Here is a 16024-nt window from a genome sequence, read left to right as displayed (position 1 = left end):
GGACATAGGGTGCCGTTTGCTGGTTGTGAAGCCCAGCATCTGTTTTCTAAATGACTTCTTGGTTTGTCTTTTCACGGAGGTAAGTAAGCACCTCTTGAATACAACCATCTTGACAATTTTGTTTTCTATGCCCTTGAGGTTATAGGCTGGAGCTCCATGAAAAGAGTTAGAAGTTTCATGAAAAAAATAGGTTGGCATTAAAACTCTTATTTAGAATATTCTGGACAGGGATGGCCAGATGTTTCATACTAAAGAAAGTCTCAGACTTGAATAGGAGGCTGTTGAGGCCACAAATCCACTTCACAGGGGCTGATGGGTTCTTCTCAACACAGGAGGTGAGACCCTTTCCATTGGAATGGCGCTCCCAGTCAACTACACGGATCTGGATGCTGAGGTCCACATTGGGGACACCCAGGCTCAGGTTCTTACGTGGACGGCTTGGGGCCTGGAGGTGGTGCTGCCCCCGCTGCCCACTGGGCTCCACGGAATCTCAGTCTCCATCAACAGGGTCCGCATTGGCGCACAGGGGTGAGGTGGAGTCTTTCTATTGATTCTGGGTCTGTTTAATGGTCTAGTGATTCAGTCGACCAATTCTGGTTTTGCTTTAGTTCTCTGTTTCCCTCCTTTTTTGAAGTTAAGGGATAAACATGTGAGAATCATAACAGCTGAACAAGTCTTAGGGACCCTACAGGACAGTTTCCTCCCAAGACCAGTCCAGGGGAAGTTTTTGGCTTATGAATTGGGGAAAGGAGAACTTTCTGGAACAGAGATGTCATGTCTCTTGGCTGGGCTAGGGTGGAGGGGGCATCTCTATGTGAGAGGAGTCTGCTTAATAAGAGTTTGTGATTCAACTAAGACCTCTAATAACATTGTGTCTTGAGCTGTGAATAAAAGGCTTCCTTTACCACACGAGCTGTGCTCAGTCTTCTCTGCCCTGAAGCCCCCCTGCCCAGTATTCCTCTGAAAGTTCCTATGCTTCAATCCAGAAAGTAGCTAAACTCTACGACATTGTTGTCTTCATGCTTTCCTGACACAGGAGAATGTCCCACAGAGCTTTTCTTCTCCACCATTTCCCCTCTTCTCTGGTTGATGGTGCCCTTCATGCCTGCTCTCCATCAGCCCCCTTCTCTCTTCTCCTCTCCCCAGTACATGCTTCCCTGCTGTCTTGTGCCTTCTTATCTCTTTTTCTGACTCTCAGTTATTTCAGGACCCCCTCCCCATTCTCTGCAGGGTGGACCTGCACATCCAGTACCTCACAGAAGTCTTCAGCATCCAGCCTTGCTGTGGGTCCCTTCTGGGTGAGTGGCTCTGATGTGACCATTAGCATATATTCTGCAAGTCTACTCCTTGGATGTTAAGTTTGTTCCTGGATTAGTTAACTGGTGAGCCCAGAGGTGGGGCTACAGGGAGGGATGCTCTCCCCTGGCCTGGGAACTGAGTGGTGTACTTTGGAGGGTGGGAAAACTCAGGATTCCTTAACCCAGTAAGTTCAGGAAATGAAAGAATTTTTATGAGAAGGATATGTGCCTGGTTTTCTTTTTCTTGTTTTTTTTTTCTAGTAGAAGGAGTCTGAAACATCTAAAAAGTGGCGCATCTTGAGCACATATAACTGACTCACTTTTCTGTACACCTAAAACTAACACAATCTTGTAGATCAACTATATTTTGATTTAAAAAAAAAACAGTAGAAAACCAGGGAAAAGCTTCCTAATACTGCATGTGCAAGGGGAAGAAGAATGACTCTTTGATGTCCTCACACTTTATGGGGAGGTAGATGAAAGAGTGGACATAGCCAGAAACACAAATGCCAATATGGGAGATATAAGGACCAGACACAAGGAGAAATCTAGAAAAAACATTCATTTTCAGAAAAAAAAGGAAAGCTACATATTTCCATGCGATCGTCATTGTGATAGTGTATGAAATAGTACATTATTCTTTTCAAGCATAGTCTAATCCTTTTTTAAAAAGAATTAAAAAATTTTTTTCCATTCTAGTTGATTTACAGTGTACTGTCAGTTTCTACTATACAGCAAAGTGACCCAGTCATTCACACACACACACACACACACACACACACACACACACACACACATTCTTTTTCTCACATTAGTCTCCATCATGTTCTATCACAAGTGACTGGACATAATTTCCTGCGTGTAATCCTTTTTAAAGCTGCTTGGCTCTGCCAGTGATTTGGTAATGACGAGGGGTGTGTTGTTCCCATCCCTGTCCTGAAGGTGGGATCTGATTGTCTTTCAACTAGAAGGCAAGACAAGACCTATAAATACAGCAGTGACATTAAGCATGTGTCCATGTTTCAGTGGCTCTGGATATGTCCCCTACAAAACACATATGACTACATAATATATGGAACATTGTAATATTATATAGAATAATATAGATGTTAAGTAGAAGACATCAACAAATCTGATTTTTCATCAGTGTGTAGGCTAACTATATATAGAACTATATATATACACACACACTACATAATAATCTATAGAATAATATGGAATAGCAGGATAGATAATACGACAGATGATAAGAAGACTAAAGAATTTGATTTTTCATTAATATATAAGTTGTATGTACATATAGATGAATATACATATACTCTTTCTACATCTTAATATATAGAATAATGTAGACTAACATGTAAGATAATACAGCAGGTGACAAGAACACTTTAAGGAATTTGATTTTTCATTAGCATCCAAGTTTATAGAAGTGGGAGTTTCTAGGATCTTTCAAGTACATGTACTTGAAAAGTTTGTCTTAAATGTTATAAAAATTCTTCTTTTATGACAATTTATATTGTCTTGCTATCATGTGAATTTCAGCCCATCTGACTCCTGACAAAATCACACAATTAACACTGATGGGATGAGATGAAATCATTGCAGGAACATGCGACCTTCCCCTTCATCGTGCTGGGGCTCACACGGGTGCTACGAGTTCCTAGTTCTGAAGTAACAGCCTGTAAGTTTTGTTCTCAACATTCATGCTTTAGGTGGCACCATCCTCAGCATCTCAGGAAGAGGGTTCAGCCCGAACTCAGCTTTGGTTCAGGTGCTGGTGGGCAACCGGTCCTGTGAGGTCGTGAACTCAACAGAGAGGAGCATCTGGTGTGAGACCCCGCCGGCGCCCCTGCCGCCTGGTGTCCCAGCCCGCGTGGAGGTCTGGGCTGGCGGTGAGCCCTCCCCGCACCGACCTCCGCCTAGCCTGGTGGCGGGGGGCTTCACCTTCACGTATGAAGAGGCGGCAACACCAGTAGTCACTGCCACACGAGGGGAAATGACGCATCACAGCCTGAGGCTCTACGTGGAGGGACATAACCTCTCTGACTCCGTGGTCCTCCTGGGAGGCTTGAGCTGCGATCTGGAGCCCCAGCTTCTCGTGGGCAACACCAGCCTGTCTGCATGCACCTTTCCTCTTGGCAGTTTGGAGGCAGGCACCTATCCTCTCCAAGTGCGGCAGAGGCAGATGGGGTTTGCTGACCTGCCTGCGGGGTCCCAGAAATTTGTGGTGACACCTCAGATAACAGCCCTTTCCCCAACACACGGATCTACTTGTGGAGGCACTGTTCTCACGGTGATCGGCTCAGCTTTCAGCTCCAGCCGGAGGTCCGTTCAGGTTGACCTTTCGGGTCCTTACTCCTGTGTGGTTTTGAGTTTAGGGGACCAGACCGTCCTCTGCCGGATCACTCTGTCGGATGACCCCTTGCCTGGTGCCTCCTTCACCCTGAACGTCACTGTCCTGGTTAACGGGCTACCTAGTGAGTGTCTGGGGAACTGCACCCTCTCCCTGTGTGAAGAGACAACCCCTGTCCTGGACGCCTGGACCGTGAACATCAGTGGGTCTCTGACCACAGTGCTGATTAGGGGTCAGAGGTTAGGCATCACAGCCAAAGCGCCAGTGGTGTTGGTGGATGATCTCCTGCTTTGCACTGTAACTTTCTTTAATACAAGCCACATAGCCTGCTGGATAAGTGACTTGGCCCCAGGACCCCACTCTCTGTCCATTTTCCATGCAAGATATGGGTATGCTTGTTCGGGTAACATTTCCAGACACTTTGACATTTTGCCTCGAGTGTTTCATTATTTCCCCAAGAATTTCAGCCTGCATGGTGGAGGCCTCTTGACCATGGAGGGCACAGCCCTGAGGGCACGGAGCACCACCCTAGTCTCTGTTGGCCGGCAGGCCTGCCTGACTCTGAACCTCAGCTCTGAGCTCATCCAGTGCTCTGTGCCTGCAGGGAGCGGCTCTGTTGCTCTGGACCTGGAGGTAGATGGTCTTTCATACCAGGTGGGCGTCATACATTACAGCCACGCCTTCACCCCCAAACTGCTCTCTGTTTCTCACACTGATGATACCTTAACCTTGTTGGTAGCTGGGATCTCAGACTCTTCGAACGTTGACATTTTTATCGGGGTGTCCCCCTGTGTGGGTGTTTCTGGCAACCATACGGTTCTCCAGTGCCTGGCCCCGCCCCTTCCCGCTGGGCGGTACCAAGTCCGAGGTTATGACCACTCCAGAGGCTGGGCCTCATCAGACCTGGTGTTCGTGTCCAGAGTGACCATTACAGCAGTGACCGAGAACTTTGGTAAGTCAACCAGGGAAGGCAGAGAGAGCTCTTGTTTTGTCAGCGGGTTAACAGCTACTGTCACTACCCTAAGGGGCAGGAGATGCACCTGAAGGAGAGAAGGCAAGAGAAGCCTGCTGGCCTCTGACAGCCTGAGCTTCTTCCTCACACTTTGTCCTGCTCCATTTCTGAGGCTTTGTTTTTCATCCAGGAGATTGTGCCTATTCTCTAAGTGTTTGATTGTATTTTAATTTGATGCATTAAGCTGCTTTAATTTGCGTTTTAAATGAAATAAGGCCATTTGTAAGAGCTTATAATTTGATCAAGTAGAGCATAAATGCCTTCATCTATTTTTAGACCTACATGCCAATTTGAATGATTTTAAACTTATTAAATATGATTAATTTTTATCATTTTGTACTATTTCACAGATGAATTCAGACTCCACCAGGATCAGGCCAGTTGCGCAGTGTGATGACATTGGTTGAACTTTCTCCCCTTTTAGATATACAACCATTTGCCTTGTTTTCTTCTGATGATGGTTTGGGTTTCTGTTCCCTTCATGTCTTACTACACTTGAGAAGCTCACACATGATTGTGATGCAGAAAGTTTAGAGGAAATTATGGAAGCAGGATCTGAGACTGAGGAAGTCTGAACCCAGATACTTCTTAGAACAGTGTGCCCAGCCTCAGCGGGGTGGGATGCTTAGGGGATTGGGGTTTGGTCCTGAGTCTGTCTCTGTCTTAACTGGGGGATTTTTTTCTTTTTTTTTTTTGATGGCCATGCCCATGAAATGCAGAAGTTCCTAGGCCAGGGATCGAACCTGTACCACAACAGCAACCCGAGCTGAAGCAGTGAAAATGCTGGGTCCTTAACCCACTGAGCCACAAGGGACCTCCAGCTGGGGACTTTTTATTATTGTTGTTATTATTATTATTTTTGTCTTGTCTTTTTAGGACCATACCCATGGCATATGGAAGTTCCCAGGCTAGGGGTCGAATTGGAGCTGTAGTTGTTGGCCTACACCACAGCCACAGCCATGTGGGATCTGAGCCACGTCTGTGATCTACACCACAGCTCACAGCAACTCCAGATCCTTAACCCACTGAGCGAGGCCAGGGATCAAACCTGCATCCTTATGGATGCTAGTCAGATTCATTTCCACTGAGCTACAACAGGAACTCCAAGCTGGGGAACTTTTTTAAGCCTCAGCTTCCTTATTTGCTAAAAGGTTTTGGGCTGGGTGCTCCCCACATCTCCCTTTTCTATCCCTCAGATTTCATGATGTTTATGGTAAGAAAGCAGGGGTATGAAATGCACCCAAGCAGAAAAAGTGTCAGGTGGCTGTGTAAGTGCCACCTGGCCTTGATGTGCAGGCAGAAGCTGGACCTCTCTCTCAGTGTGGACCAGAGATCTCTGCACATCTGAGATCTTAGCCGATGTTTTCCTTTATTGGTTCTCAGACTGAAGCAAAATGTGTTGTCTGTTAAGAACTGTTAAAATTTTACCCATCAGACAGGCTCTCTTCCTACATGGTTAGGTAGGCATGTAAACCAGGGCACTATTACTTTGGAGAGAGATTTGCACTAAAAATTTACTTTCCCTTTGACCCACTGATTCCACATCTAAGGAACTTCCCCAGTTGTACTCACATAAGTGTCTAGTTCACTGCAGCCTCATTAATGATAGCAAAAGAGAAAGTATGGAAATTTCAATCAATAGAAAAATTGCTCAATAAATTATGGCAACTCACATAGTGAAATTCTAAGTGGCAATTAAAATGATGAGCTAGATCTATACATACAGACTTGGAATGATGTTTATCTCTACTTCTAAATAAAAACTTTGTAGAAAATTGGTACAACATTGCGAATCATATAAAAAACTTTGAAATGTTGTAAAATAATATATATAGGATGATCGAAAATTCTAGAAGGAGTCACAAGAAACTCTATGTGGCTACTTCTGGGGAGTAGGAAAAGTAGTTGGGGGCTGTTTTACTTTCATTTTATACTCTTCTGGATAAAATGTTTAAGAACTATAAATAAGCATTACTTTTCTGCATACAAATTGTTACATTTTTAATAGGTTGTTGAATATGATTGGAATTTGACAGAACAGGGTCTCCAGGCTTCAGAGATGAGTGAAAAGAAATTGAGGAAACCAGGATCCAAGGCCAACTGTGTGGACTCTGGAGGGAATTAAAAAAAAAAAAATAGCAGGCAGCAAGGGAGCATGGGTTTGAGTTTTGAGTAAAGAAAGAGAGATTTGCCTCTAGAGTCGTGAACTTGTCATTTTGTCTTTAAAGGCTGTCTGGGTGGAAGGCTTGTGCATGTGTTTGGAGCAGGATTTTCCCCCGGGAACATCTCAGCTGCCCTGTGTGGTGCTTCCTGCCAAGTCTTGGCTAACACGACAGTGTCTGCCTTCAGCTGTTTGGTTCCGCCCCTGGATGGTCAGTAAAAATGCCGGATTCATTTTTTAAAGAGTGTATATGAACATGATCTTTTTTGGTTAACTCCATTTTGGGGGGTAATTAATGCTGTATTGATCCTTAATTTTCCTCTGTGTTCCTGGAGCTGGGGAGTAAAACATTCCCCACTCTCCATCTAAAATGGTAGTGAGAGGAGTTCCCATCGTGGCTCAGCAGTTAACGAACCCGACTAGCATCCATGCGGATGGGGATTTGATCCCTGGTCTTGCTCCGTGGGTTAAGGATCCCACGTTGCTGTGGCTCTTGCACCTAGGCTGGCAGCTACAGCTCTGATTGGACCCCTAGCCTGGGAACCTCCATATGCTGCAAGTGCGGCCCTAAAAGGACAAAAGACAAATAAATAAGTAAATAAGTAAATAAATAAATAAATAAATAAAGTGGTAGTCAGATTTGGGGACCGCCTATTATAAAATGCTTTGTAATAGTTTTTGACCTATTAATGGCTATGAAAAATGTATCCCCTGTGTTCTTGACTGGGGTCACATGGTAGTAGAAAAAGTGGCTTCTGGGTTGTGGATACTAGTTTCAGTGACAGCCTAGGCATCATGCAGCACATAGGCTCTGGGTCTTGTTCTGAGATGGGGCTGCTGAACTGTCTGCCTCTGGAAGTACTAGTGGAGGGACTCAATCATCAAGCTGATAACCTCTTGCCTGTTGGCTTAGGATGCTCAGATCTTGAATGTTCTAATAGGAGAAAAGGCCAACGTTAACATTATCCTCTGATTCTGTAATGTCCAGGTAATTACCTGAGCCCTTACTCAGTGAAATGTCACGGTCTCTCACTGCTTTAAGCTTTGTAACCATCATGTAAATTGTGGCATGGGAAGCCCTGTCTTTGTGGGGTGGAGGGTTTAGAATGGAAGGTGCAAAGCTCCAATAGTTCCATGATGGGGCTCACAACATGTGATAATTACCCACTGAGCTTCAGAAAAAAAAGTCTCAGGGCATGAAATTGCCATTATCACGATAGGACAAGCTAAGCCAGGTGATTACCTGGTTTGTATAGTCATAGATCTTGTACCTGTGCATGTAAAAACCATTTGTACACATATTTTCTGTATAATGCTTTAAATTATAGTCCTAATTTACGTCTGCAACGTGAATGTGGGTGAGTGATTTACAGTGATAAAAGTATCACTTCACCTAAGCTTGGACAAAAATTCCATGACGGATAATACTGCTGTGATGGAAATTTATTGCATTGTCTTAGACTAGAAAGAGGAGCCGGGGCAGGGCGGAGGGGGAACAATCCTTGTTCAAAATACTAGAAATTAAGTTTCCTATTATCATCATATATATAAGCAGAACATTATAGAAATATCTTCCACTTAAGATTCCACAATAGGAAACTTGGGCTGAAGTAGAAAATTTAAGTTTAAGATGGCTGTTTCATTTTCCGTTCTAACTTCTGTGCATAAAACTGTCCTGGTTTAGGGTACGTGCAAAATTAATATTTGATGAAAGAATAAATAAGGGAATTGGGAAATGGTAGAAACATAGTCAAGACTCCCCATTTCTAAGTCCTAGTATTTAAAAAATACTGCTACAGTTTTTTTTTTTTTTCCCTTGGGGTTTCACGTGGACACTGCTTAAATTAATCAACTTTGGAAGCCTTTTGGTGTTATTTTAAGACATTTAGTTTAAACTAGAAGTACAAAATAAAAACCAATTACATTTCAGAATCAGATAAATTGTGTTATTGAAAGCTTTATAACTCATAATAGAGGAATAATATAAATTTTTATATTTTTAAAGATTTGATTATATTTAGAAAAAGACTTCAAAGTTCCTTAATTTTTAAAGAGAAAAACGAGGGGGAAGCTGTAACTCTTAACCATTGCCACTAGGTGACAGCAAACACTCATTGATTGTGCAAGGGCCACTCATTTACTCTAGGGAAATGAATAATTTGACTTATTTTCCTCTTTTATTGAAAAACAAGTCTTTTAAAAGACTTTTAAGTACAGTGTCTAAAGATGAAGAGGAACTTGTGAAATCTAACTCCACTGGTTTCTTAAGATTCAGGATGGAAATTGAACCCCTGAAACTGGATAAAACTTTTAGAGTATATGATCGTGCATTAAAAAAAAAAAAAAAATTTACGGCCACACCCATGGCACATGGAAGTTCCCAGCCTGGGGGTTGAATCTGAGCCACAGACACAACCTATGCCACAGGTGTGGTAACACCAGATCCTTTAACCCACTGTGTTGGGCTTGAGATCAAACCCATGCCTTCGAAGCGACCCAAGCTGCTGCAGTCAGATTTGGCATCACAGCGGGAACTCCTGCACTTTTTTCCTAGAAAGTAGATTTATGATGCACATCAGATTGTCAAAGGGGTGTGTCTCAGAAATTGAAGAAAATTCTCATAATTCCCCTGCTTTCAGATAGGATTGAATAGTACTGATTTCGTTAAGAATCTGTTATATTTTAAAAGATTTCTCACCAGGGGCTTTGCAACCCCTGCAAGTTTCACAAATGCCCTTCTCAGAAAAATCTCCCCTTTTACCTCATTAACACTCCCTGCTGGACTTTTTTCAAACTTAATCAACTGGCAGCCCTTGGGAAAGCTGAATAATTTTGGTCCTTCCAACCCAGTGGTTCTCAGTATTATTCTTGAGAATTATAAAAAATATTTTTATTACTGGAACAGTAACAGCAGCAGCCCCTGGGAATTTGTTAGAAATGCAAATTCTTGGGAACTAATGAGTCAGAAACTTTCCAACAAATAAACATTTTGGCATTTCTCTTCTGAAATTCTGGAGTATAATCTGTAAATATATGTGCTATACACTTGAAACTAATATCATATTGAAATCAACTCTACGTCAATAAAATCTAGGAAAAGCGGGATCTCTCAAAAAGTCCTTTTGCTGCCTTTGGTGTCACTTATCTTTGCTTTCCCCCAAACTGTACTTCTAACAAAGAGGAATTTTATTTTTTCATATGATGAGTTGCTACAGCATCTTGTCAGTGAAATGAATACTCTGTTTAAAATCAGCAAGATCTCTGATCTTTTGGTTTCCTGCACTTATTTCTTGAATTATCCCACATGACTTCTTCATGGAAACTTTGACTTTTCCACGAGGCATGAAAAGCTAAAGTGATTAAGGTCACATGGCTATTTCGTGGCAGAACCTTGAGGAAAATGCATGGATTCTGATCCCCAGCGCTGGGCGCTTTTCATAATCCACCTTGCCAATTTGCATCCACCTAACCACCCATAATGAGTTCATTATTTTATAGGTGGTAAGCCTGTTTTGATTTGCCCTAGGGCTTACTAACTGGAAGGTTCTCCTGTTTCCCCTATCCATTTGAGAGTCTTACTTGCCAGGTATTTTAATTGCTGTAACTCTTTAGGAATGCAGTCACCGAGAACCTACTGTGTGCAGGTGCTTTGGGATGCACTAGCAACAGCAGTACTATTAGTTTAGGAGAGAATAATGGAAACCCTCTCACATACTTTTCTCACTCACTCCTCGTAGCAGCCCCGGGATGTAGACAGGTGTCAGTTTCAAGCCCACAGTCCTTGATAACATGTGCTACTCACCTACACAAACACACTAGGTGCAGAGGTAGAAGGCTAGAGACAGTTTTTCTTTTCTATTTTATTAGTGTTTTCAGGCAGAGCCACTCCTCAACCATCTCACCTAGATAGAGACTTGCTCATCTTCTTGTTAAAGATTATTGCCAGGCTGCCCTGCTGATGTTTTTTATGTGTCTCATGACCTCAGGGTCAAAGGGCTTCCAATCCTTGCTTTTTTTCTTTATAAAATGTTAATAGCCATAACTATATGAGAATGGAGAACTTGTGTTTATCAAGAGATTCCCATAGGAGTTCCCATCATGGCTCAGTGGAAACGAATCTGACTAGCACCCATGGGGATGTGGGTTTGATTCCTGGCCTCGCTCAGTGGGTCAAGGATCCGGTGTTGCCATGAGCTGTGGTGCAGGTTGCAGACATGGCTCGGATCTGATGTTGCTATTGCTGTGGCTGTGGTGTAGGCAGGTGCCTATTGAAAAGGTAATATATTGTAAATAGGTAAATAGGTAAATATATTGTAGTACTTTCACACAATGTAGTGTGGAAGAGCAGAGCAAATGTTTGAACAACTTTTGTGAATGGTAATATGGCTAAGTCTCAAAAATGTAATATTGAGTGAAGAAAGCAAGTCCAAGAATATTATGCCATATATTCTATTTTATTAAGTTCAAAAAGAAGTAAAACTCAACAGTCTCCTATTTGAATACAAACCCATGTGAGAAAACTATTTCAAAAATGCAAGTGGTTGTGTCTGAGAATAAGGAGGGAGAGGGAGGGAGAGGGGAGACTTAGCAAACAGCACACAGATTCGAGACTGTCTCAACTGTATTAGACCTCGTGTTGGCTGACCTTTCTCTTGCATTCACATGAGTTTTTCTGATCCTGATGATTCATATTTTATAAAAACATGACATATTCTTCTGTATGTATTATAAATGCTTTATACTTTTTTTTTTCTTTTTTCTTTTCTTTTTTCTGTAACAGCTGGACCTGCAGCAAATGGAATTTCCCAGGCTAGGGGTCTAATCGGAGCTGTAACTGCTGGCCTGCTCCACAGCCACAGCAACTCCAGATCTGAGCCGCCTCTGCAAACTACACCACAGCTCATGGCAATGCCAGATTCTTAACCCATGGAGTGAGGCCAGGGATCGAACCCTCATCCTCATGGGTACTAGGGTTCTTTACCGCTGAGCCATGATGGGAACATCCATAATACATTTTTCAAGAAGAGTCAAAGAGTAACTTTATTTTCCTCTCGGTCAAGGGATGGCACATGGACTTGGCTTATGGAACCCTTTCAGGACTTCACTTCTTTCTGTGGTTATTACCTAACCCAGTGGTGACCATTCCTTGCAGTGTCCTTGGCTTTCCTGTGTGGCCTGAGGCTAGAGGAGGAGGACTGTGTGGCCTCCAGCAGCAGCTACGTGCAGTGCGATTTGACGGTCACTGTGGGGACAGAAAGGCTGCCCGAATCATGGCCTTACTTCTACATGTGCGGAGAGAGTTCCAGATGCCTCTTTGTCCAAGATCATTGGACAGAGTCAGTCTTTCCTTCGCTCTCAGGCCTTCTCATCAGGTAACACCTTCCTTTCCCCCTCTGACCTTCCCCACAGATGCAGGGCTGGTGGATTGATAGAATTATCAGAAACTTCAGGCTGGGTGGACACAGCCCCAGGGCCAAGGCTCTGGTCAGAGGGATCCTTCCATTGTGGATTCCAGCCAGCCTGCATATCAAAGCACCTCCCGTCTTTTCAAGTGTTCAAGAGAACATCTGAAAAATCTGCCCAGTAAACAGCCCGCTTTGTTCTTGCTTAGATTTTAATATTTATCTTCCGATCCAAAGCAACATCTGGTGAATGCCAATGGGGAGAAAGATTAGACATTATGAAAAACAGAAGGCTCTTCCCCCCTTCCCTTTTCTTTTCTTTCCAAACAGATTCACAAGTATGAGGGGAAAAAAAAAAAAAAGTCAGGGAGAAATCCAGCAGATTGTACGATGTTTATTCAAAAAAAGGGGGCAGGCATGGAGGAAAGACTGTAGAGCTAGGATTTAGAAGCCATGAGCTTATAAGGATTTTTTTGAATTTAACACACACACACACACACACACACACACACTCATAAATACCACAACCTCCCAGGTAAAATCTCCTTTTCTAAACAGGTTTTTTTAAAAAGGGTGGCCATGCCAGTCACTCTGCAGGCTCTTCATTTCTGAAAGCATCTCCTTTTCCGTGAAGGGTGATAGTTCAGTGCTGAAGGTAGCCCTGTGTCCTTCTTTATTCCTTATCTAGAGAGAGTGGAGACATCTGGTTATTTAAAGAAGGCCCATCTCCCCATTAAAACACAAAACAAAACAAGATAGGTCACCCAGAGTGAAAGTGAGAACCAGCCCCGTTCATGGCAGTTGGATTTTTGATGTCGTGAGACAGCCGGTGTTTGGTGTGCATTTGCCACCAGGGATTTGGGTTTAGTTAGAGGAAGAGTGGGCTCTTTGGGGTTGTTCTCAGGAGAAGCGAGAACCATGCTCAGGTCTCATAGGAAATGGGGGCTGGTGGTGGTGCTCAGGGGAACCTGGATCTCAGCTCACAGTTCCTGGGTACCAACACGTATATGTCAGCCACTCTGGGCTCCCCGGAATCTGACAACTTTATCTTAATTCCCCAACTGTTCCTTGGAGTTCTTCTCTGCCCTTCACTCAGGAGGTAACTGAAGCAGCTGTGCTCAGAACCCAATGACATTTTCGCTCTTGCCTATGAATATCATTGGACAATGTGTTCTAAGAACATAATTCCTCATATTCTGATCAGTAATTTCACTTCCAGGACTTTGGGAAAGCACTTAGAAATACGTCATGTGAAGTTTTAAGTATAATAACAAAAACAGTTGAAGCAAGCGTTTAGTAATGAAGAAGGTATCTGACTGATAATATACAAAGAAACTTTGAAAAATCACAATGTAAAATATTTAAGCAAAGAGGGAAAGGCAACATATTGAGGCCTGAAAGGGGTAGGTCACAAAATAGCACATCAGTGTAATCCTGATGGTGTTTATAGGCACGTGTCTGCTCACATACAAAGCATGATTGGGAAAAAGCCCAGAAGGATGTAGTTGCTGATGCTGGTGGTGCCTATCCCTAGGGGGCTGGAGGGATGACAATGCTTATGTTTTTGAGTAACTTATGTTCTTGAATGTTCATGTAATTTTTAGTGAACGTGTATTAATTTAATAACCAGAAAACACATAAAATATACATAAGGCATTAGGAAGGTCATGTGCTAAATGGCTTACCTCAGTTCCTTTCCTCTTAATTTTATGTTTGTTAACCCAAAGAACTACTTTCCAGGATCTTTGCAAGGAACCCATTTCCATTAAATCCTTTATGCACCTACTTACCACTGTGAATTTGATGTCATTTGGCAAAGGTAGACATTCATATCTGCAGCAAAAATATGCCTGGTCTGTCCATCCATCCATCCAACCATCCATCCATCTATCCAACCATCCATCCAGTATTTATCAAGTGCTTCCTATGTTCTAAGTACTGTGCCAGGAGCTGGTGAGTAAGATGCAAAGTCACTGTCCTTAAGGGTAGAGGAGGAGGCCAGACTATAAACAAGATGACAACATGTTGTGATAAAGGCTATAAAGTGAAAGAAAACAATAGAGACTACTTTTTTTTGATTCTTGTTTTTGTTTTTATTTTAAATTTAGTTATTATTATTTAAAAATTGAATTATATTTGATTTACAATGTATTTGTTTCATGTGTACAGAGTGATTCAGTTATACATACACTTATATATACATGTTGAATTATACATACATACATGTGTGTATATATATGCATATATATGCATATATATGTATAATCTTTTTCAGATCCTTCTCCCTTATAAATTATTACAAGATACTGAGTAGAGTTCCCTGTGCTATATAGTATGTCCTCGCTGTTCATCTATTTTATACATAATTGTGTGTGTGTGTGTGTGTTTATATATGTGTGTATATATATATATATATATATATATATATATATATATATATAGCCCAAGCTTCTAATTTTTCCCTCCCCTGCCCTCTTTTCCCTTTGATAACCATGTGTTGGTTTTCTGTGTCTGTGAGCCTATTTCAGTTTTGTAAATAAGTTCTTTTGTATCTTTTTTTAGATTCCACAAATAAGTGATCTCATATGATATTTGTCTTTCCCTGTCTGGCTTACTTCACTTTGTATGATAATCTCTAGTTCCATCTATGGTGCTGCAAAGGGTTGACTTCTATTCTTTTTAATGGCTGAGTAATATTCCATCATATATAGTGATTTTATATATATATACACACATATATATATGTATATACATAAGCACACACCACATCTTTATCCATTCCTCTGTCAGTGGACATTTAGTTTGCTTCCACGTCTTCACTATTGCAAATAGCCCTGCAGTGAAGATTGGGGTGCATGTATCTTTTTGAATTACAGTTTTCTCTGGATAGATGTCCAGGAGTGGGATTGATGGATTGGCTTGGAGGAGGCTTGAAGAAGCGTCTTTCAAGCTGAACTAAGGACACGTGTCATTCTGGTGAGACAGGCAGTGGGGGCAGCAAGTGCAAAGGACCCATCAGGTTTCATGAACTGTCAGAGGCCAGAAGGTCAGGAAGAGAGTAGGAAGGAAGGAGAGCAGCTCGAGGTGACCTTGAGAGGTATCAAGGCCTGAAGCCCATAGTCAGGAGTTTAGAATCCAATCTAAGAGCAGCTTAAGTACCTTTCTAAAGTCACACAGTCAAGCCTGGGCAGTGTCAGGGCTGAAACCCAAGGCTGAACTTCACAGGGTCCTCAGCACAAGGCTGTGCCATCAGCATCAGCAACAAGAGCCTTGGCCGGGATGTGCTGGTCCGGGAGATTTGAAACACAGGAGACACAGGCTAAGCAAGGGAGAGAGAATGAATGCTTGTGTTTTTATTGCCCATCCTATAGTGTCCACACAGGAGATTACCTGCTTGCTTTTGGATCTGATAAGACACACAGAAAGAGCAATAGATTGGGACTCAGTTTCTAGAACTTTCTTTGCTGTCATTTGGACCAAATATCTTTACCACATTTTCTCAAAATAAACATTTGTGTGCATGCATGTGTGTGTGTGTGTGTGTGTGTGCCTATCTAGTTCATCTGTATCTGTGCATCTCTAGCTGTACACATATATCTATATTTAAATCTGTTCAACTGCATTCCTTGATTTGTAAGGTGATTGTGGTGGAAAACATGGCATGGTAATTATTAAGAAACTTTGAAATATTGCAAATGTTAGTCTATTTTTGATATCCTGGTGTCTCTGCTCATCTTGATGATGGCTTTTTAATGAAAAAAATTGCTTGTGAGATCATCAAGGACAAAAACTCCA

The 16024-nt window shown here is 42.3% G+C and overlaps 1 protein-coding gene across 19 annotated transcripts in view; it reads left to right on the top strand.

Moving 5' to 3' along the window:
- PKHD1 (PKHD1 ciliary IPT domain containing fibrocystin/polyductin) overlaps nucleotides 1-16024 on the top strand; it is a 479188-nt gene that overhangs the window by 74964 nt on the left and 388200 nt on the right. For 17 of the 19 annotated variants that reach the window (XR_014810260.1, XR_014810261.1, XM_084968324.1 and 14 more), the window contains 5 exons: nucleotides 333-528; nucleotides 1231-1298; nucleotides 3014-4606; nucleotides 6895-7038; nucleotides 11980-12199. Coding sequence is in view for 16 of the 19 variants with exons in the window: in XM_084968324.1 (XP_084824450.1) it covers nucleotides 333-528; nucleotides 1231-1298; nucleotides 3014-4606; nucleotides 6895-7038; nucleotides 11980-12199 (2221 nt within the window). In the remaining 3 variants the exon portion in view is untranslated. Of the gene's footprint in view, nucleotides 1-332; nucleotides 529-1230; nucleotides 1299-3013; nucleotides 6848-6894; nucleotides 7039-11979; nucleotides 12200-16024 lie in introns of those variants that run through there. The other 2 variants (XR_014810262.1, XM_084968337.1) reach the window with 2 other exon arrangements.

The sequence above is a fragment of the Sus scrofa genome, chromosome 7, assembly GCF_054392235.1.
Source record: "Sus scrofa isolate SSC_HxYL_T2T_F1_AM1 chromosome 7, Sscrofa_HxYL_maternal_Yorkshire_Landrace_v2.0, whole genome shotgun sequence".
NCBI classification, from domain to species: domain Eukaryota; kingdom Metazoa; phylum Chordata; class Mammalia; order Artiodactyla; family Suidae; genus Sus; species Sus scrofa.
Note: the sequence above shows the minus strand (reverse complement) of the source record. Positions and strands in the feature narration are given on the sequence as shown.